This window comes from Lutjanus erythropterus, chromosome 12, assembly GCF_056507025.1.
Source record: "Lutjanus erythropterus isolate fLutEry1 chromosome 12, fLutEry1.hap2, whole genome shotgun sequence".
NCBI classification, from domain to species: domain Eukaryota; kingdom Metazoa; phylum Chordata; class Actinopteri; order Lutjaniformes; family Lutjanidae; genus Lutjanus; species Lutjanus erythropterus.
In genome coordinates this window covers 19778314-19800408 of record NC_139328.1, presented here as the reverse complement: position 1 = coordinate 19800408, position 22095 = coordinate 19778314, and the positions used below count along the sequence as shown (strand labels likewise).

General features: G+C 40.4%; 1 protein-coding gene across 12 annotated transcripts in view; it reads right to left on the bottom strand.

Moving 5' to 3' along the window:
- Positions 1 to 22095, bottom strand: part of LOC146317890 (receptor-type tyrosine-protein phosphatase F) — a 220428-nt gene that overhangs the window by 9297 nt on the left and 189036 nt on the right. For all 12 annotated transcript variants that reach the window (XM_084731743.1, XM_084731742.1, XM_084731747.1 and 9 more), the window contains 8 exons: positions 18726 to 18849; positions 18172 to 18347; positions 12378 to 12497; positions 11510 to 11664; positions 9371 to 9656; positions 7456 to 7634; positions 2640 to 2766; positions 1 to 126 (listed from right to left, as the gene is read on the bottom strand). In XM_084731743.1, coding sequence (XP_084587869.1) covers positions 1 to 126; positions 2640 to 2766; positions 7456 to 7634; positions 9371 to 9656; positions 11510 to 11664; positions 12378 to 12497; positions 18172 to 18347; positions 18726 to 18849 — 1293 coding nt within the window. The remainder of the gene's footprint in view (positions 127 to 2639; positions 2767 to 7455; positions 7635 to 9370; positions 9657 to 11509; positions 11665 to 12377; positions 12498 to 18171; positions 18348 to 18725; positions 18850 to 22095) is intronic.

Below are 22095 nucleotides of genomic sequence, written 5' to 3'. Positions count from 1 at the left end.
CCTGGCATCTGTGACTTTGAACTCTCTGAGGATGTACTGGGGCATGTTGTACTCAGCCATCGGATCCACCACAAAGTACTGATACCTGGCTGAACGCTCTGCTGGCCAGTACTGATGGCACTTCTCCTGCAGAAGAAAAGAGAGGAAAAATTTTTTAGTGCCTACAGTATATTTGAACACATTCAGGAAGAAAAATAGACTTTTACATAATGACTGCCTGATGTACATGTGCAGGATATTATTAGCACAGCTTTCTGTAAGTTATTAGTCACTTTGAGTCATGATGAGAAGGCCTCTGCGTACAAAAGAGAATGGAGGAGAGACTAATCTGTGGTTTTCAAATATTGTTTGATTCATCTTGGGTGGAAAAATATTTACATAATTTGTTTGTGTGCTTAACTGCAGCGATGATGTGCATGAGGTGGTACCAAGATGAGTGCACTGATTTTTTTCCCTTTAAGGCTGTTGTAAGTGATTCTTGAGAAAGATAGCTAATTGTTGGATCTCATTTCCAAGACTCAACAATCAACTATCTTTCTCCAGAATCGCTTATGGACAATTTAGAGGAATAGCACAATGTTTTGGGAGAAATGCCAAGTCTTTTTGCTCCTGGGAGTTAAATGAGATGATTGATACCACTCTCATATCTATCCCTTAAATATATGATGCTGGAGAAGGCTGTTGGTTAGCTTAGCTTAGCATGAAGACTGGAAACGGGGGGAAAGAGCTAGCCTGGCTGGAATGTGCATGAGCTCTAGCACGAGTTGTCAGAAAAGAAAAGAAAAGATCTCATCACGTCTCACACCTCGCTGCTAACAAGCAAATGTCAGCTCATTGCTTCAGAATGAAGAGGTTGTGTTTTAACCCTTGCAGTAGAATCCAAAATATAAATGAGGTAAGCCTATTCCAGTGAATGACCTGGAGGCACAATGCTGTTTGTGCCAAAAATCTGTCAAGCTGAGGATAATGGGACTTATAGCGTCGGACTCCCATATGAAGAGTGCAAAACACATCGCATCACAATACTCTTCACAAACCACAGAGCATAAAACCAGCACTGTGGAGCTCCAACAACAGTCAGATCTTGTGTCTAGTGACACTCTGACACAGACTTTTGCTGTACTTTCTGATCTACTGCATGCTATTCCTGATTTGTTTTTTTGTTTGTTTTGTGTTTTTCATTATTTTTTTTATTTTGTTTTTAATTTTGGGGTGATATTTGTCAGGTAAACATCCCAGTCTCAATAAACACGCACTAATGCCTCCTCATGCTGGTTGCATTGACAAATTTGACCAAACTAAAACTAAAGACATTTCCTGTATATTATTATTCTACTTTAGTAAGTTTTATAAGTATGTAATATTGTTTCAGTTAGATTTAATTTTTTTCCCCAAAGATTAGGTTTTATTATCTCTGCCGGGCTAGAGTGCAATGATTCACAATTCTTCACAAACATTGAAAAATCTATATAAACATGTATATAACTTCTACCAAATGCTGACTCCTCTCTCCTCTTAAAAGCAAGGCTTGCTGACTAGCAGTAGTCTTTTTCCCTTTCAATCCTATAAATCCTTTAACACATATAATATACTGATATTCCATACTATATGTGTTGTATCATGGTCTTCTCCCTCAGGGTTCAGAAGTTTAGTCATAACATTTTGTTACATGTAATTAAATTACAAAATAAATCTAACTGTAATCCGTTAAGATTTAAAATATGTAATTAAATTATAGTTAGTAATCAACATGTTGATTATTACAAAGGTGTTACACCTGAATTTTCTTTTCATGTTGCCTGGTGGAGATCTGCACTCTTCTGAGTGACCTCTTCTAGTTTTTATTTCAGTTCAATTTCAGTCAACTCAACTGTTTTCTCACACTTGGTTAAAGCTTTTAGTTTGGGTTTAGTTTTTTATATAATAATCTTGACATAGATATGGACTGCTCTCTTTTTCCCAGTGCTTTTGCTAAGCTAAGCTAACTGTATCCTGGCTGTAGCCTTTTATTTAATGGACAGATGTGAGAGTGGAATTGATTTTCTCATCTAACTCTGGGCGAGAAAGCAAATAAGTGGTTTTCCCAGGATATCGAACTATATTTAAGATTCCCTCCCTGACTTGTCTGTAGTGCCTGATGAACCCCAAAATCTGCAAATATTCTTCAAGGTCACTGTTGATATTTTGAAACCCAAGTTAAAACTTTTCTTGAGTTCCAAACTATCTGGCGTAGATGGAGTGTTTACACAAAATTAGGAGTGTGTATGTATAAAAGTTCTGCTTAACATCACTGTTTAGCTCCCTTGTTACCAAAACAGATACCATTTTTCGTAAATTGTGATGCAGTGCTGCAGTATGGGAAATATCAGTATGCTTGGCATGCAACCAATTATTGACAAATCTGACACAGTAGCATGCTAGTTTCAAACCAAGTGCATTCCAGCCATGGTGATAAGGAAGTTAACTTTCAACCAAAGTTAATGTTCAGGGTTGGAATGAATTAATATTTGAGCAGTGACGCAGTAGCTCAGCTGGACCGAATTGGTGTATAAAGATTGTTATCATTCCCTGAAATGGTCCTGTGACCTTACAGGTGCTGCATGCATTTATGTATAGTATAGCAAGCATTTTTGCATTACCCGTCCCATCTCTCGTAGCTTGGTGAGCATGACGACGATGGTGGAGTTGTGCTCCCACAGCATCCTCCAGAAGTCCTCAGTGGTCTCTGCCAGCGGGCCCTGTGTGGCCAGGTAGGCCTTCTGCTGTCTGAAGACGTAACAGCACATAGAGGAGGCATTAAACATTACACATGATAATTATAAGCTTTACGGTGCTTTTACAGCAGCTGTTATAAAGCACATCACAAGGCAATAAGCAGAAAACGATTTAATGATAAAGGAGTGCTGGGGTAAGGAGAAGGAGGCTGTTAATTCAGCCCAAACCACAAAATGTAATAATACATAAGATATAAGACATACAAGAAGATACCAGAATTTTAAACTTCAATATAATACTAGTTATTAAAAAAACATTCTTTGATACCTCTTTTAATACCATGATGAAAGAAAAAAAAGACACACAAAATATGATAATGTTTCTTTTTGTAAAAAAAAACAAAAACCTGCACACAGTGTGGGTGCAGAAAAATTCACTGAACACTGGCAGGTTTTGCTGCTGCAATCTAAATTTCAGGCAGGAACTGCGCTGAGGTCTTGAATGAGCATTTAGATAATTTATTTTATCACCTTGGTTCTTTTGATACTATAATTAATGGATACGTATTGTTTTAAATACATAGTATTTAAAAACTGATTTAACTATCAATACTTTTGACAACCTTACATTAAGTGTTCACATACAAAAAGAGACAAATGTATTCAAATATAATTCAAGGGCTGGGAGAAAACTTTATATGTTACTCCAATTTTGTTCTATGAAAGCAACACATACTATTTAGTGGCCATGACTTGTTGGCAAGGGAATCAAAACCCATAACTAAGGCTGCAACTAATAATTATTTTCATCAGTGATGATTTCTTTCACGATATAATCGCTTAGTCTAAAATGTCAAATAAAATGTCATGTCTCTTCATTTGCTGGCAAAAATGACAAAACCACCCCCAGTTTAGGGACCATTGATCAATTATCATCATTGCTATTAATTTACTTTCAATTGGCTAATCAATTAATCAAGTAGTCATTGTAGCTCTACCCTTTATGTATAAATACATTGCTTTTTGACAATAGACAGAAAGTTACAACCACCAATTCAAATTAACGAGTAAAAATGACAATTTTCTTAAAAATAACATGAAAAGACCTAAGCATTTATCAAAATAGTTGCCAACTAATTTACAACCAATCTAATTTACAGACTAGTTGATTAATCAACTAATCGTTGCAGCTCTTCCCATAACACCATGCTGTTTAAAAGCACTCAGCTGCACACCATGGAGTAAGTTAAGGTCCTGTTGTCCTTGTTCTGTTTGTCAAAATGTCTCTACCCTAATGCCAACAAGACAAATCTCTCCACGTTTAATGAACATAGCAAATAATCCATGGCAACTATCATCATCACTGAGCTATTCAAGCCTGAATAGATCCTCCAATTCTTCTTCCTTCCTCTGTAGCACAACAGTGAGAGAGAGAGAGAGAGAGAGAGAGAGAGCATTTGATATGCTCACTAAACTAGAGATGAGCTCATCCACTGAGGTGCCAGAGCTGTGCTGCTGTCCTACGTGACTTTGGTCCGGCCGAGCAGTTCTTCTGTAAAACAGCAGGTGGCAGCAGTGCACTGATCTACAGACTGAGAGGGAGCTGAGGAATCCAACACAAATCGCATGCACCATCCTCCGTGCACGCACACACTCACATGTTTGCTGCACATGTAAGCATCCAGGTGAACCGATGTATGCGTGCAGTGGTTTTCGCATGTATATTCAGACACGCCACTACACGCACTCAGTCACACACTGAGCCACGGCTGAACAACTAATGAAGGTGCTGCAGGCAAGGCACTAATGTGGAACCGGGAGATTAGAATATGCTCAGGGCCTCGCTTGCACAAATAAAGAAACAACAGATTGGTGGAGGAGAGGAGATGGTGTACGAGGAGGGGAAAGCAACAGAGTGGGGAATCAAATTAAAAAGATGAAAACGGGGGGAAGAGAAATGCAAAGTAAAGAGAGGAAGATGTATAAAGTAGAGAAGATGTAGAGAGGGTAAAATGTGAGGAGATGAAAAGAGTGAGCAGTGCTCTCTTCAGCTGGTCATCAGAGTGCAAAGTAGGACTGACTGCTGAGGAGGAGAGGAGTAAAAGAGGAGAATGGAGGAAAAGGGAAGCAGATGAAGAAGAAAGAGAATGGAAGGGAAGCTAAGCAGGGGATGAATCTTAAATTTCAAATTGATAGGGTGGACCCCTCTAACCTCCCCATAAAACAGCCCCTAGCCAAAACAAAAACAATTCTAACCGTATCACACAATCCTGACTTCTCTGCACACAGTGTCCTGATGAGTGCGCTGCCAAACAGCACAAAGCACTCTCCGCATCATCCCACATGACTGCAGTGCTTGAGGACATAGTGTTTCATTTCAACCTCATTACAATGCTAAAACTCCAGCCTGCATCGGAGCATATCCAGGGCTCGCGCCCCTGATAGCGTAGCTGGAATCAATGGTTCGCCTCTCATTAGCTTAGCATATTATTGGCTTTTCTTGAAGGAGCTGGGGTGAAGGGCACTGGAGGCCCCTGTTTAGTTTTTATTTATGCTCGGGCTTTAAAAGCGGCTTAATCACACAGAGCCACTGGTGCACACAACAGGTCCCCACCCGGATATGTCTGTCTCTGCCATGATGTCTGGATGGAAAATTAAGATGGCGAGTGAGAGACAAGGGTGGGAGGAGAGACAGAGAGAGGAAAGAGGTGTGAAGGAGTCAGATTAAAGAAAAGAATAGAGAGAGACAGAGATAGAAAGGGGTAAAAATAAAGAAGGAAAGGGATGGAAAGCAGAGAGAAATAAAAAAAAAGGGAGGGGGTGGTTTGGAAAACACACTTCATTACAATACTCTCTTGCTGCAATTATGCTATTTACACAGCAACAATGGAGGGTTGGCCTCTGCGGAGCAACTTCTCATTAACAACAGGACTGGAGAAAGAAGGGGGAGTTAGAGGGGTGGGGGTGGAGGTGTTGTCTCTGTCATGGCTTGGGTACGAAGCACAACTCCATATGGACTGAGTGGCATTTCAGGCTGGCTAAATCCATCCCCTCGCCGTACACTTCAACCACAGAAGAAGAGTCAGCGCTGTCTGTCTCTGCCTGCACTTATATAGATATAAAACAGAGGGCTGCCTTTTCATCTTCCTCCCTCTCGGAAGCAATTTGGACTCACAGAGCACACGAGGACATGCAGCAGCTCCGATATGAAAGAAGTCGTGGCTCAGCGGATGAGAGCCACATTGACAGAGCCGGGAGTAATTCTTGCAACTGGATACTGCCCGCTGCGGACTCAACCTCAGTCCCCTCCCATACATTTTTATCCTGTGAATGTGGTACCTGAATACGTACTGTATTCTTCACACCTATGACAATCTGATGCTAGAAAACAACTGCAGACCTGTCACATTCAGTGCAGATGTATATATTGAAGGATGTTTACATCCAGATCAGAGGAACCATGTGGGATCATAGCCCTATTTTAGTAACTAATTGGAAAAGTTAACATAAACTTAAATTAAGTCATGGCATTTAATATTTTGTTGCAAGTCCCGTTCAATCAATGTCTGCCTGCAGTCTACAACTCATTAGTCTCGCATAGCCAGACCTATCCCGCTGACACAGCTCTGTGGAGAAAGGTCTGGCTACACACATTATCTGCTACAGGGGGAAAATGCTCTGGCTTGTTTGTATTTATTTAAACCAATCACAACCGTCTTGGGCAGCGCAAAGAGCAGGATGCAGAAATGGCACCCTTGCAAAATAGTGTTGGGGGGTGGGGGGGGGAACTTGTTTTGGTGGAACATTTGCACATGGAGAGGCAATCCCATACATTAAAATGGCTAAATCTCTGCAGATATGCCATTTCCAGTTTGTAGGTTGCTAGCTCAGGAGTTTTTTTGGTTGTTTGTTTGTTATCGAGGATTTTGAAAATGGTAACATGCAGATAGTGAAAGCGGAAAAGAATGCCACCTAAAATAGGTGACCAGTGGCAGGCTTGCACCCACAATCTACATCTAGTAATTCAGGCTAAAAACTCATTTAATTTAGTTTAGTTAGGCTTATTTTTCAATTTACAACTCAAATTCACAATTAAATAATTTTAATCAAAGTAAACCAAGTTATACCAACTCAGACTGGAGCCTTACGATTTTACTCCTACCCTTTTCACATTAATTATTATGTACAGATCCCTTTAGATTTATACATTGCAAATGTATTTTTCACTTTGTGTCTTCCCTGGATGTTCTGTGAGGCCAGTACACCAGCCAGCTTCACATTTTGCCTTAAATCTGTCTCTGAAATTAGGGGATTATGTATTAAAAAAGAGCTACAAGTCCTCCACTGTTATCACAAAATGGACATGGACATCCTTAAATAATAAGGCTGGTCTATATTTTAGTCTCTTCGTTAGTCTATATTTTCTTACTTTCAATTAATTCCATAAAAAGACCAAAACGATCAATAAATTGATCTTACCAACAAGTATTGTCTGTGTATCAAAAGCCACAGAGCTCCGTTGTTGTTCAAGAACTATCAAAAACTCAAAGGGACGGTGACATGGGAAGTTAAGTGGGAAAGTACTGAGAGATGGACTAATGCATCTTAAGTTTTGATTTTTTTCATGGGACTTGTTGACAGTAAGGTAAATATAGAATGATGCATCCTTGATCTTTAAAGCTCGAACTCAGCACTTTAACCTCACAGTCACTGTATTCAGCTGAAAAAGTCCTTCACTGACCTGTAGCCGTCAATGCAACTGGCATTGATGTAGTCGGAGCCCTCGACGCCACGGATGGGCTGCAGGCAGACACGGGTGGACTCAAAAGGCATGATGTTGACCAGACGGTTCTTGAACTTGTTGCAGGGCAGGTTGGCGCTGATGAAGCGTGACGTGTGGGCTTTGGAGTTAGCCAGTCTCTGTTTAATGAAAGGTGGGAAGGAACCAGACAGGGGGAGAGATGGAGAGAAAGAAATTAGTGACCTGTGACCCAGAGTAAACAAACGAAGTCTGAAAAGCTTCCTTGTCAAAAGTCTCTATTTAGACTTCCTGTCGAGAAAAATAAAAAGTTGTGCTGGTACAGTAGGTGTAACTAAGTCCAACGGGCTTGTCTCCCGTACGGTCCCAGAGCTTGGACTGTAGAGGACTGTAGGCGTGACAGGCTCAGCGCTGGCAGTGGACGGAGCACAGATGGACAGCACAGGAGTGTGTATGGACAGTCATGGTACTCCGGGATAATTTGTGTGTGTGTGTCGTGGCCAGACTGTGTGGGCACGGAGGCTGTGGCCCCCACATACGCCGCAATCATTCTCTCACTCTTTCATTCTCCATCGTTGGCAGGAGTGTAGATGCTATTATCACTTCAAACAGAATGGATCATGGTCATAAGAGGGCTAATGGCAGAGCCGCGCTGGGAGGAAAGTGTGTAATAACATCACAGTCGATGGCTATTGACAGAAGGTGCACGTGTGATTGCGAGTCACCTTGAACACCAGCTGTGTGTGTGTGTGTGCAAGTGTCAGTCATTTTGTATTTCTCCATGTGGAGGTGTGTCGCTGTGTTTGTGTTTCTGTATGTTTGTTCTGGTCCATTTGGCCCCAAAACATGTGACGCTACTGTAGCTGCTGGAATGTCTCAGCACCAATGTCACGGACATAAATCCCTGTGCATTGGTGAATTAATTATTTCAAGCATGCTTCCAACCTCTATGTGATCACCCTGTGTAACAGCAACACCCTGGACAGCAGGTCAGAACTCGCAACTGCAGTCTGACACCATTTTGACTATAGACATATATACATAGATGCCGCATTTGCCTTTGGATCATACGTCAATGTCGCAGCCGTATTGGAAAGAGCAAGACTGGCCTATACACATATAGAAGTAAATGCAAGAGCATCATTGCTTTTTTCTGGATAAAAAACACTATAATATTAAAAGTTAACATTAAAAGTGTAAGCACCAAACTGGAAAATCTTGTGTCACTCACATGCATGTTAATGTTGGCAATGTGGGGTCCTTCTTCCTGTTTGAAGGAGGTAGACATTCATCACACACTATTTCTTTATTTTTTTTCTATATATAATCGGCAAAGGCATATTATAATTGTTCACGTGACTGGTGACAGGATTTTGGCTCCCAATAGCTTAAAAGCAGTACGATTTTCTTATTTTATCTGTTTAAACTGACAATGACCTTGGAATTTGTGTTGACCACGAGATTAGAGTAGCTGTTTTCACCCAAAAAGGGGCAAAAGCATGACGCAAAGGGCAAAGTACCCGGATGGGTTGCTCTTATCCATACAGCTTCTACATATATATGTCTATGCTTTTGACTACCTTGCGCTTGCATATAAAACTGGATTGAGAAACACATGCAGAATGGTGACATTATATGTCTAATGTCTCTTAATTATTAACAAAAACGCACATTATTTCCTGTACAGTGTAACAATGTCACCCCTGTGAACTTTTCAGTGCAATATAAATCAGAGAAAGCTGATCTGAAAGGTCTTTGGTTAGGTTAAATGCTTCATTACATCCAGCAGGAGTCAACTATAGCGCAGGTAAAAATTAAAAGTTAATTTATTACACAGAAAAAGTCATCACATAGAGCCTTAAGTAATTCTTGTCTGACATATGGGCTTTTCAGTCACCTTGAACTCCAACTCCATGGCAGTAACCGTCTCGCCGGGCGGGGGCTGAGTGAGTTTCTGGATGTGGGCATACAGGTTGCGTGCCGGCACCTCGGTGTTGCCGCAGGTGGCGGCCTCCAGCAGGGCTTCGTGGATGAAGATGTACTGGTCTTCGGTCTGGACCATGTAGTTCCTCTGGGCACGCATGCACGTCACATGGCCGTAAATGTCTACGGACTTCTCGTGCTTCATCCGCTCCAGCATGGCATCGATTACGATGAAGCAGCCAGTCCTGCCCACGCCCGCACTGAGGGAGGGAGACAGAATAACTTAATGTTTCACTCTAACTATCTTACGTCTGTTTACACTGTGTGACAAGATCCACTGATAGTACAAACACATTGGCACACATCTACAGAGATAATACTAGCATTGAAACACACACATTTATCAGCATTGAACTAGAGATCCAAAGCTCTTATCAACTATTTAATCTCAACAGTACTAAGTTAAAGGGTAACTCTGGCACTTTTCAAGCTGGACCCTATCTTCCCATGTTCTTGTGTCTAAGTGACTAATGGGGACAACATTTTTTTAAAAATTGGTCTAGTACTGAGGGAGAGTGCTGTAGTGAGTTGAAGTGAAACTGAAGTACAATGTAATCCCCCTGGGAAAACGCACACCATTTTAGTACATCCACTAAAAGTGCTTGGTTTTGCCACTGACAGGCACAGATTGTTATTCTACATGTCTGACAACATTATAGAAAGGATCCCTTCAAAGACTAACCTTTTTAAAGGAGTGGCATATGTTTTGTTTAACCAGAGATATCTATTTTATTGCTCTCGCCAAACTAAGCAGACTGCCTTTACAAAATGCTAATTTTCACATTGTCATCATTATTCAACTGACAAACTGACAAAACAAAATAAAACTTACCAAAAATGTCTTGTCTTCCGCTATTAAAATAATCACCAACACTGTTTGTTTGGTCGAAATAAACCCTTAATTTGCTGTGAAATATTTTGGCTCTACATGCCATTTCTCCTCGCTGCCTCTGTGATGTGTGCCCTCTTTTTCTTTCAGCGCTCCTGATATTTTCACATCTAACACGATGAATAAAAGGTTTATTATGACAAAACCAGAGTTAGTGATTGATGGTGGAAAGTTGAACCAAGGCATTTTTGTTTAGTTTTATTTTGTTTCTGTCAAGTTGGAATGAAGATTATGATGATGATGTGACAATTAGCAATTTATAAAGGGAATCTGGTTAGTGTGGCGAGAGCAATAAAACAGCTGTTTCTGGTCAAACAAAATGTATCTTACTTTTTTTTTTTTAAAAAAAGGTGTATATCACTGGTGATACTTTCCATAATGTTGTCAGACACTTACAATAACAATCTGAGCCTGTCAGTAGATGTAATGACGGTGTGCAGTTGCCCTTAAGGATTAGACTGTATCTTAGTTTTTGCTTCTGACAGCTGCAACACTCTCCCTCAGTACCGGAACAGTTCCAAAACCTGTTGTTCACATTAGTCACTTTGACACAAAGACACAGGAATAAACTAAAGTTGCCCTTTAATACGTAGACTAGGTGGAGTTCTGTTTTATAAGTTTTCCACCTCCATATGAGAATATGCACCTTCAGTCTCGTTTGCTGTGTTTACACTTTTTTCACTTGCAACTCAACATTATATGAGGTTATATGTGTGTATGAATGAGGTCAAAAAAGGTGGAAATCAAAAATCAAGATGTGCTGAGGTCCACTGAGAATGGTGTTGTAATATGTGGTAAGTTTCAAATTCTATTATGCCTTCCAGGTTAGATCATTTACTCCCTTTAGCACAGAAGTTGGACCATAATAACATTATTGCTGCAGACTGTGCACAAAGTTTGAGATTGTAGAGACATCCTGAGAACTTACGCAACAGTGTTATTTAGCCAAATTCATGGAAAAAGAAAAGTTGACTCCAAAAGCAGGATTTCAACATCTCTGTTGCATTTACTGTGTATTGGCACTAATCCTTGATAAAAGAACACACTGTTTTAATCATTCCCTTTCATCAATAGAGGAAACAAGCCATGAAAAATAAATACAACCAATGGTCAAAAATTAGCAGTTCATTTACACATACTGAGCTTGTTTCTATCTACACCCACCTGCAGTGGACCACCATAGGCCCTGCGTCTGGAGGATTACAGGCCTTTACCCGCCGTAGGAAGGCCAGGATGGGGGTGGGGTACTCTGGCACCCCGTGGTCAGGCCATGCCATGAACTGAAACTGTCTCACCTCTCTCTTCTCACTGGAGCCATTCTGCATTAAAGTAGAGAAGTGTAAGTTTGATCTTAGTGGGATACCGTAGCACAGTAAGTTGTAACGAGAAACGTCACGCTGGGCAGGAATGTTTTGAAGAGGTTAAGGGCAGCCTGTTTTGATGAAACAGCTAAAATTCTGCAGTTCAAATTTGAAAAGCACAAGTAATTTAATAGTCAGAAATGGAGCTATTTTAAGCACAGGTCTCGAGCGCTGTCACTTTGATAGCTGCACATAACGTGTTCTACTTCATGGCTGTGATCATTCTGCAAGTGTAGGTGCAGATAATGTGTATAATTTTGGAATTGAACTCCAGCAGCTTCTCCGAAACTGTTTCTCGGTATTGTCACCATTCCTGATTGAAACCAAGTAACCGCTCCAGCTGGAGACTTTCATTTAATTAGGAATTATAATAATGTTAGAAATTATAAGTAAGTGATGGAAAAAGAGCATGTAGAGGAGAAGTAAAGGACAAAACATCAGTCATATCATCATGACACTGAAGTACATGAATCAAAGTGAAAAACTGAAATCTTTTTTATTGCCTTTTAGAGAGCAAGAGACAAATCTTGGTCCAGTGGTAATAGCCTTTATCTGTCTTCACCAAAATAAGTGAGACCCCAGTCTTGATGAACTACAATTACCTGCTGGAAGTCCTTCATGAGCATGTCTCCCTGTATGGTTAACTGCAGATGAAAAAAGCAGTACTGTACCTTGTAGAGGGCGAAAGTACGAACGCTGTAAGTGGCTAACTCCACAGTGTCCAGCATGGTGACCTGGATCATCCCATAGGTCTCTGTTCCTCGTGACGGCCAGTACTGGTCACACTTCACCTGGCAGAGCAAGAGAGAGGGCACGCTGTCAGGAGTGAACTGCCGCTAACATCCAGCATGAGGCTGGTGAGAGGCTTGTAGGATCACACTGATTAACAAGGAAGGAACATTAGAGAGGTCAGATCAAAGGCTTTGTCCACTGTCTAATTAAAAACTGAAGACTCGCAGTCAGCTCCTGTACCTCCTAAAAAAATGAACCCGAGTGAACTGAGCATGCGCATCCATGTGTGTCTGCATTTGAAGCAGGCTTCAAAAGGGCATTAAAAAGCCCACTTTGTCTTTTAGCAGCCTGTGATCATTTTCAATTAGCTAATTGTCAGGTGGTTCACAACCCTTTGTAATGTATGCTTTTGGCACATTAGTAATGATCCGGCACTGCATTGTGGAGGGAGATGTGTCTAAAAGCCTGTTCTCGCCTGTCGTGGAAGGACAGCAGGTTCGGCCACCTGGCTCCATATGTGCACGGAGCAAACTTCACTGTGGATGAGGCTAAAGATTATCCCAACACTGGCACTGACTGGCTATGAAAATTACACTGGCTGTTGCAACAGTTTTTACTTTATCTCTTCTCTTTGGCAAAGCTCAATTGGCATTAGACTAACAGAAAATGGACTTAAAACAATACTGACATTACTCATCTTCACTCAAAACATTTACTCAAATCCTTCCTCATCAGATTGATGCAAGTAACCACTGGCTGTCACTAGAGTTTGGGTCTGGTTTTCAAACAGCAATAATAATGTGTCTGTTCTGGAAACATTGGGCAAATATGTCCTAAACTACTTCTGAATCATTATGAGTCAAAAATAGGCCATGCAGTTGCACAATCATGCCTCATTTGATTTTCATAACACCTAATTTAATAGTTGTTCACAAGGTCTGAGAGTTTCTAGAGGGGATGAGTCACATCATTATCTAAACACTGGGCTGAGCCTGCTGATTGGTCTTGCGTCTAGCTTCCGGGCTCAGTGGTTGTTTTCAAGTACAAAATCTTGTTTAGGAAAACTGGAAAAGCTTGTGACAAGTAGTCTGAATTTGTGGGGCAGGTTGGATAATAATTTCTTCAATCCACCAAGTATCTTTAAATGGATATTTAATGTGGAGTTACTTACTTATAGTCAGTGTACTACCCACAGTAGATGCTGGTCAGCACACCCCTAGTTTGGAGATGCAGAGAGGGGCACCAGCAAGGAAGCTAAGCAATGTACTGCTGTGGTCAGGGTCAGCAACAAAAGGCATTTTAGCCACATAAACTTCCACCCAAAAACAATCTATCAAAATCAACGTCAGTTAAAATTTATGCTATATTTAGAATATGCACAGCTTTACTTTGCTGTCAGTCAGCCTTTTTTTTTTTTAACAGGAAACCACTGTTAGCCAAATATTGCTCTCTCCAAACAAAACAAATTCCCTGGGTGAAATCTGTAATTCTACATTACAGAAGACAGGAGTTACAAGAATTGGTCTACTGCTGGCTCGATCGTTTGTTTGTGTTATTGTGTGACTTATGTGTTTAAAGAATTTGGATTAACTGAAGTCACACAATAACTCACATAAACAGATTGAAGCAGCAGCAGACCAGCAACTCCTTTGCTCTGCAAGTTAAAATGACTGATTTCACCCGTGGAGGTTGGTTGGTTTGGAAAGAATTATATTTGGCTTGTATAACTGTGGTTTCCTGTTGGAAAAGGCTGTCTGGTGGCAAAGTAAAACAGTGAAAATATGCTAAATAAAGCGTACACTTAAATTGATAGAATTTTTTTTTGGGTGGACCTTTTTTAAGTGCCTAAAAATACCTTTTTCTGCTGACCCTGTCCACAGCAGTACATTGCTTTACTTTTGTGCAAATGCCCCTCTCTGCTTCTCCAAACTGGGGGTAATACACTATGACTATATAAGTAAATAAGTTAAAAAAAAAAAAAAAAAGAATACATTTATGTGGGTCAAGTTAGTCATCTAGTACAGAATCTCTGCAAGTGAGCTAAAATCCCTTTTTACATTTGGAAACTCTGTTTTCATGTCATTACTGGGACTAGGACTCGCTGCTATTGATCTGGATAACACGAGTGCAAGAGATGTGGCAGAGGCAAGCTAATCATATTGATACTGCAGTACCGGGCTGACATTTCGAAGCACCTTGGCTGTCTGAGCGAGCTGGTACAAATCGACAAACAAAATGCACTAAAATTCACCCCCTCACATTTCACCTCCACTGGTGACAGCTCCCATTCACAGGCAGAGGTAGACCTCGCAGGAGAAACTCAATTGAGTGATGGAGAACCACTCGCAGTACAAACATATGGATTAGCAGTCACCACTGTAATGAATATCTCTGTGCTGTCTGTGCTTGGGTGGCATATTCTGCTTCGCAAACACATGCACACACACACATGCACACACACACATGCACCACACACACCGCAGGTTTCACTATCATCTGCTTCTGCTTTGAACCTTGCTTCTCACATGTCATCACCTGGCCTTTTGCAGACGACACGGACCTCTTATCTAGACATACACACACACACACACACACACAAGCACAAGTGCACACACACACACACACACACATGCACGCACACACACACACACACACGACTAATACCTCTGGTCTCATTTCAAGTTGTGACCTTTTAGGGTTTTACTAACTAGTAATGATAGTGCTAGAGGAAGCTGAAATTTGCCTTCTGCCGGATCTCATCATATTTGTCAAGCGCCTGCTCTGCCTGGCATAAGGCTGGCTGGGTGGTGGGAGGTTGACTCACTCACCATATGTGTATGTCTGTGTGTGTGTGAGATAGAATTACACAAATAGAGGAGGATGTGTGTTTATGTCAAGGGAGTGGACAAAACAACAGAAATCCCTGAAAATGCAGAAATAATGTGTCTAATCAGGAGTGCAGCCAGTTTTTTTGTGCTGGTTTGTCTCAATAAATGTCATATTAGACAGTGTTGTTTTCTGTACTGATGCAGAAGCAGTTTAATGGATTCAATTCACTGTTAGTTGCTCAAATTACATTGGAAAAAGTAATTTAGAAATTGCAAAATACATTTATATCACATATATACTGCTAATTAACATTTAATTGAAGAGTTACTTTTATATACTAGTTGTAACTGTGATTGATGTACAGCATTTAAAGACAAATTAAACACAATAAATGTTTTTCGAGCTGCCAGCACATCAGTATATACTATATATAGAAAATACTGTCCATAGCATAAATGTCAAAGATGTAGATTAGTAAAACTACGTGCACTTTTTGGCAGTTAAGAGTGGAGATAAAGGGATAGTTTGAAAACTCCTGTAATCCAAACATTGCTCTCTCCAAAGCAACCAGACTCCTTTGGAAATCAGTAATTTTAATTTGCAGGAAACTGGATTTGCTCGTCTACTGCTACTACAACTGCTGTTGTCTTTTATGGGGTTGTTTCTGATTCACTGAAGTCAAACAATAATATATACATGCTAACATGCAGGCAGTGTTAGACCAGCAACTCCTGTCAATTGATAATGAAAATAGTCATTAGTTGCAGCCCTATATCTCAACCAGCCCGCTTTAAGAAAACACCCTCTGCTGGTTTGGAAAATATAAAAATCTCCAAAAAAAAACCTCTACCCTATGTGATGATGTTATACTTAAGATCTCAACAGGGCAAAAAACATTTGCATGTGCAGCTGTGACTGTGAGATCAAAGCAGGAGGGAGCACGGTCATCTGTCACAGGGCTCTGAAATCGCCACTGACACACTAAATCTATAGGAGGTATTTGCAGGAGTGTGTTTATCCTCACTGAGATCGACTGAATGTGTAATAAAAATCATCTTATCAAACATTTCCGTGCTGCACATATTCTCCAAGGTACAAATAAATGAGCTCTGTGCCAAAAAGACATAGTGTGTCCACAGTTTGCCTCAATGATTGATTGCATTGATAGCTCAAAATTAAAACAGATGATGGCACGTTTAGAAGGATGGTGAGTCATTTAAGTCTTTAGTTCAGAAAACAATTGCTTTTTTACAGACTTACTTTGGATACTGGATGATGAACTCAGCTTCAGGTAATGATTCCCTCCCAACCTGCCCTCCCCTTAAAAAAAATCGATGCCTGGGATCTTTGGAAATGAACTCTTTCATTTACAATCCCTTTTACTCCCAGTCCGTAGTCTGGGGACTCTCTTTCATTAGGGCACTGTATGCACTCACTAATAAAGCACCACATACTGGCAGGGCTCCACGCTGATTTATTTCCTCCAAGGAATTCATGAGCATGATTCTATGATGGTAATTAAATAAACCCATCCCAATTTTCAATCTCAAGTTGCCCATGTGCTCCTTTTTTGCTTTTATTAGCTTGAAAGTATTTTTGGGAGCACACGGGTGTTGCTGGGTGACAATCCTCTTAACTCCAACTTCAGAGTTTTCATTATAGTGCCGTGGCTTTCGAGAGCCAAATTCAGAGAGAGCAAACACAAATGAGACACTCCATGTCTATGAAACCTTGGCATGGCGTTGCAAAAATAAATATGTAGGAATCAAGTGTTGAGCTCTCAAAGCAGTTTCTAAATAATGAATGAAACAGAATTTGCATTATTATGAAAATCTAAATGTAACTACACTGTGCATGTTCATAATATAGCTGAAAATATTTCTTATTTTCAGTAGAGGGCCTGCACATGCTCTCATCATATGCTAAGTTGCCACAGTAACTCCACCATATGTAACAAAAAACAGAACAGGATGGGAAATGGGGAATGGTAAAAAGCTGTTGTGCAATTTTACTTTCCAAACAGATTTAGAAGGAATTCATGCAGAAGTTTTTTGAGATTGCTAAAGACTCAGGAGAAGAGAGGCAACATGAAGCGATACTGTCCACAGACAACCAAAATATCCTTTGAAGTCCTTGTGACTTTGATCAGGCTGACAAATCCTGCTTTAAAGTAGGACTGGGCGTCTATATGCCTTCAGGCTTTGTTTGGTGTAATGTTACTTCCCCGATGTCAAGCTACATAAATTCATACATATATGGTATGTCAGGAAATTTCTGGCCACATTTTCACTTTCAAACACTGACTGTCTGTTATATCGTAATACTATCAACTTCAATGGTACTTAAGTTTTCCAAGACAGTTTTTTTTTTTTTTTCCTTTCTGGTATTGCAACTCTTCTCGTATATAGCAACCACTGCTTCATCTGTTGGTAACTAGGTTAGTGGTAAAAGGTGGGTAGTGCTTTATAATAACCATCATTAATGAATGGTAAATTGATAATTAGGTAGCAATTACTTAATTGTTATTTTACCGTTAAGAACCACTGACATAATGTGTATATATGCTTTATAAACCATTTATGAAAAATTAATAGTTTTATAAACCTTAGCTTTATAAAGGCCATCCAAATAATATTTATAGACAACACATTCTCACTCCAACTTGTCAAAAAGGACAGGCATTAATATTGTTGGTTAACAGTGAAATAACTATTAATTAAAATTCACAGTTAAATGATTCATAGTAATTGAGTTAATACTGTGTATTACTAATACATTTTATAATGTACGTACTAAAATTTTTGATCACACACAAAGAATTAACTGTTAAGATATGAAGTCAGTCAGAACGACTGCCTTTATTTGTCAGTGTTTTACAGTGAATGACACAGTCGCTCTCCTTACCCGTGACTTCTCCTCGAGTCTGGTCATCATGACGATGGTGTTGGATCTCTGCTCCCACACCATCCTCCAGAAATCGCTCAGCGTCTCTGGCAGTGGCCCCTGTGTGGCAATGTAGGCATTCTGCTTCCTGTAGCCGTCGATGTAGTTGGCATTGATGTAGTCGCTGCCTGGAACAGCTTTGATAAAGACAAGAAGTCAGGATGCAACCCATATATTACACAGCATGTTTTATTTGATCAAGATCTGAATCATTTTAATTAAAATGCATGAAAAATGTTCTGTTTTTTTCTTGCTGATGTGGAGCACATTGACAGACGTGCTACAAAGACAATCTGCTTCTATCAATCACTTATGATGCAGGCTTCTTTCCAATCTACACATTATGATCACTCTATATTGATGAAACGGGCACACATGCTCCATAAAACTGGAGATTTCAAGCACAGCAGATGCAGTTACACAAACTGTCCTTGTTACTTGTGAAGGAGATCTCAATCGATAGCAGCCTCAGTCATTGCCTACATGAGGGGTTAAGTGGTTACATGAACTCTTACCGTCAACAGAGGTGAGCACCACTCTGGAGTGGTCGTAGGCAATGACGTTTGCATAGCGATTCTTTGGCTTGTTGACTTCCATGTTGGAGTTCTCCCAGGTAAACTGCTGGCCTGGATCGATGGACTGTGAGCGAGGGCAGCAAAGAAAAGAGACAGAAAGATGGAAACAGAGCGATTATAAGAGAGTGGACACAGACAGAGGGTAAGGGAAAAAAAGAAAATAGGAGCACAAACACTCAAAGCTCTTGAGTGTTACAGTGCATGGATAAACTGGAACAAGACAGGAGAGGGTAAGGCAATAGGGAAAAATTACCCCACACTCTGCTGTCATCCATTAAACTGCAGCATACCATGGACAACAAAGCCTTTAAATGGAACATATACCAGCATCATGTCTCTTGAAAAGTCACGCTACAGGTAAGTAGTTTTATACAGTGGAGTAGATTGTGCAGACTCAAGCTTTTATACTGGTGGATAAACTGCAACTACTGTTGGTGCATAAACAGATTTTTTATTTGCATGACATTTGATGCCTTGAATGCTAATGAAGAGGAAATATAAAGGCACTTTTTTTTGATGATTTAGACTAAACAAAAAATGAAAAAATAAAATTCCATAATTCACAGATTGACCCAAAAAGAGGCAACATATTCCTCAAAGTTCTGAACCTAATAGGATGAAAATGTTAATTCTAGTTGGAAAAGTGGCTAAAGATTTTTGCTGAAGCTTGCAGGCAACCACAAACACTCAACCTCTCCCTTCAGGACAGTTCCTATTGAATTACCCAATTCTGAGAAGTCACATGCATGACTTCTTGTAACCATGATTCCTCTCATCCTATGCCTCGCTCTCGCGTCTTTTCTCATCTTCTATTTCTGTTGCCTTTTCCCAGCTTGTATTTTTGTTTCACCCTGTCCTTTTCAGTCCCACTCTCTGTTCCTAACCCTTTCCTTCTTACGTCATTTGTCTCCTGGGCTAAGACGACAGTAGACTGCATACATATTGATCTGGGGAGATATGTGACGGCCTCCCATCCCTTGGCTCGATAATGTCACAGAGTCTCTTGTTATTCCGTATTGATCCCACATGGCTCACGCCGGAACTATGTCCACTAATTCCCCAGACCTTTCGCCTCACAAATCCAGCATGAGTCAGAACGACACCTTCAAAGTTCCTTCACTTACTTAACGTGGCTGTGGCCCTAATTTAATTATTAGAGGGCATTTCATGTCAAAACTTGACAGCTCTAACATAATAGTAATTATCATTGGATGATGGATAAAATAAAGGGTGCAAGGTCAGGCCTGCAGAGAGTGAAGATTGGGATTCAGGGGCCGTATTACAGAAACTTCCTATATTAAGTTAAGAAGGAAGGAGTCTAAAATAGGATTTCTTCCAAATTTGGTATTACAAAATCAGAACTTAAACACTCGTCTATCTTATATTTCTTCATCCTGTCTTACCTCGGGTTAGAAAATCCTAAATAATCAATCCAACATTGCTTATCAACTTTTATGTCTACTCTTCTCTTGGGCATGTAACTTCATAACATTTGAGTTAGAGGTTTTGGAAACCACTGTAGAAAGTTGAAAATTTACACTGAGGATAGCTAAGAGTGCTGACACTGTCACTGATGTCCAGCATCCATTGTGCAAAATCAATAAAAGAGCAGCCAAATGGAAATTAAGTTAGTTAACACTGCTGTTAGCAAATACTCCCATCAGCTACTGTTAGCTAACACTATGTTTAGCTACTGTTAGCAAATGCTTCACTTAACTACTGTTAACTAACATTACCGCTAGCTACAGTTAGTGAACACTAATGTTAGCAAACACTACTATAAGATACTGTTTGCAAACACTACCTAAGTAGTGCTAAGTAGTACTAAGTAGTACTAAGTTAACTACATTCTGGGAGGATGCTTTTGTAATACACTTTTCCTATCTTTAGTTCGGATAGAAAAATTTGACTTAAGAACTGTTCAGGTGTACATTTTTTTCCCTAAATCAGGTCCTTACCCTAACCCCATTACCACGGTTACCAAGCTGTTAAGATTGGATCTGGAAGTTAGGAAGTTTCAGTAATATGGCCCATGGACCAAAAAGTGACAAGTAAAATGTCCTCACCTACCTCACAAGGCAGGTGAAATGTCTTACTATATAACAATCAAGATACTGTCAGTTAATTTGGGAATCACAAGCACAGCCAGTTGGCTTTCAATTGCCTTCTAGCTCTAAATATGTTTTCCTATGGAATGAAGTGACACCTACATAAGTACAAATATGGCATAAGTTATATACAAGCAATTTTAGGCTCAAATTGATTTCTAGAGAAACCCATGGATATGCTATTTGTTTTTGAGCATGATATGAAAAATATGGCGAGCTAATATGCAAAAAATCTTTCACTACAGCCCTAAATTGCTTTGCAGCAAGAGTCATGTGAGTATGGACCTATTGCTGCTGATGAGCTCAGCACTGCCAATTTCTCTGTCCGTGCCCGCCAGTACGAAGAGAGAGATTTCATTTGCAGTCAAAACATGTCATATCTATTTGAGCGCTCAGTGAACACAGCGGGCACACTAGACTGATGACAACTAGCAAACAAGTTAGGTAGAGATGGTAGAAAGAGGTGAGAAGCAAACGCCCAAGGTATTCTCGCTGACACACTGGAAATGCTTTCAAATGAACATAATGATGCTATGACGACTGCAGCGTGATATTGCTTCCTGCGATAAACAGACTTGTCAGGGGGAGCTGCAGCATGCCTGATTGACAAATTCTGCTCATTACCCAGTGTGCTCATTGCTCAGTGTGATGCGGACTGGCGTCGGTGGTAAAGGAAGCGTTAGGCCGCCTAAAACATCAGGGAGAGGAAGTGGTGAAGCCTCTACAAATTCCATGCCTCGGGGTAAGGCACGACGGGAGCAGCCGGCGAACGTGACTGTGACAAAGCGCCATGAGCTCTGCCACAGTGTCTTGGCTGGCACAGAGATGGGCGGCCATCTGCCGGGCCGCGGAGGGGGTCTTCCCTGGCTTGGAATGGTGAGGAGAGGGAGAGGGAGTGGGGTTGGGCTGGTTGCCTGCAGTCGTACAAGCCACTTCTCTGGCTTGATTCGTTTACACTAACTCAACAGGCCGAGAGGGCGATGTGCTGGAGAGGCACTGAGCAACACAAGAAAGCACTTAATTGAGTGCAGATTTTTACCAGGGCCTAATTATCTCCCCAGTTAGCTGTTAATTTCACAGTGGAACAGATAAAACCTCAATTGGAGTTATATACTGTTAGAAAATGTGAAAGTTTGCATCCAAACATATAATTAAAGTGTATTTTGTCTTCATATTGGTTTTTATTGGTTTAATACAAGAGC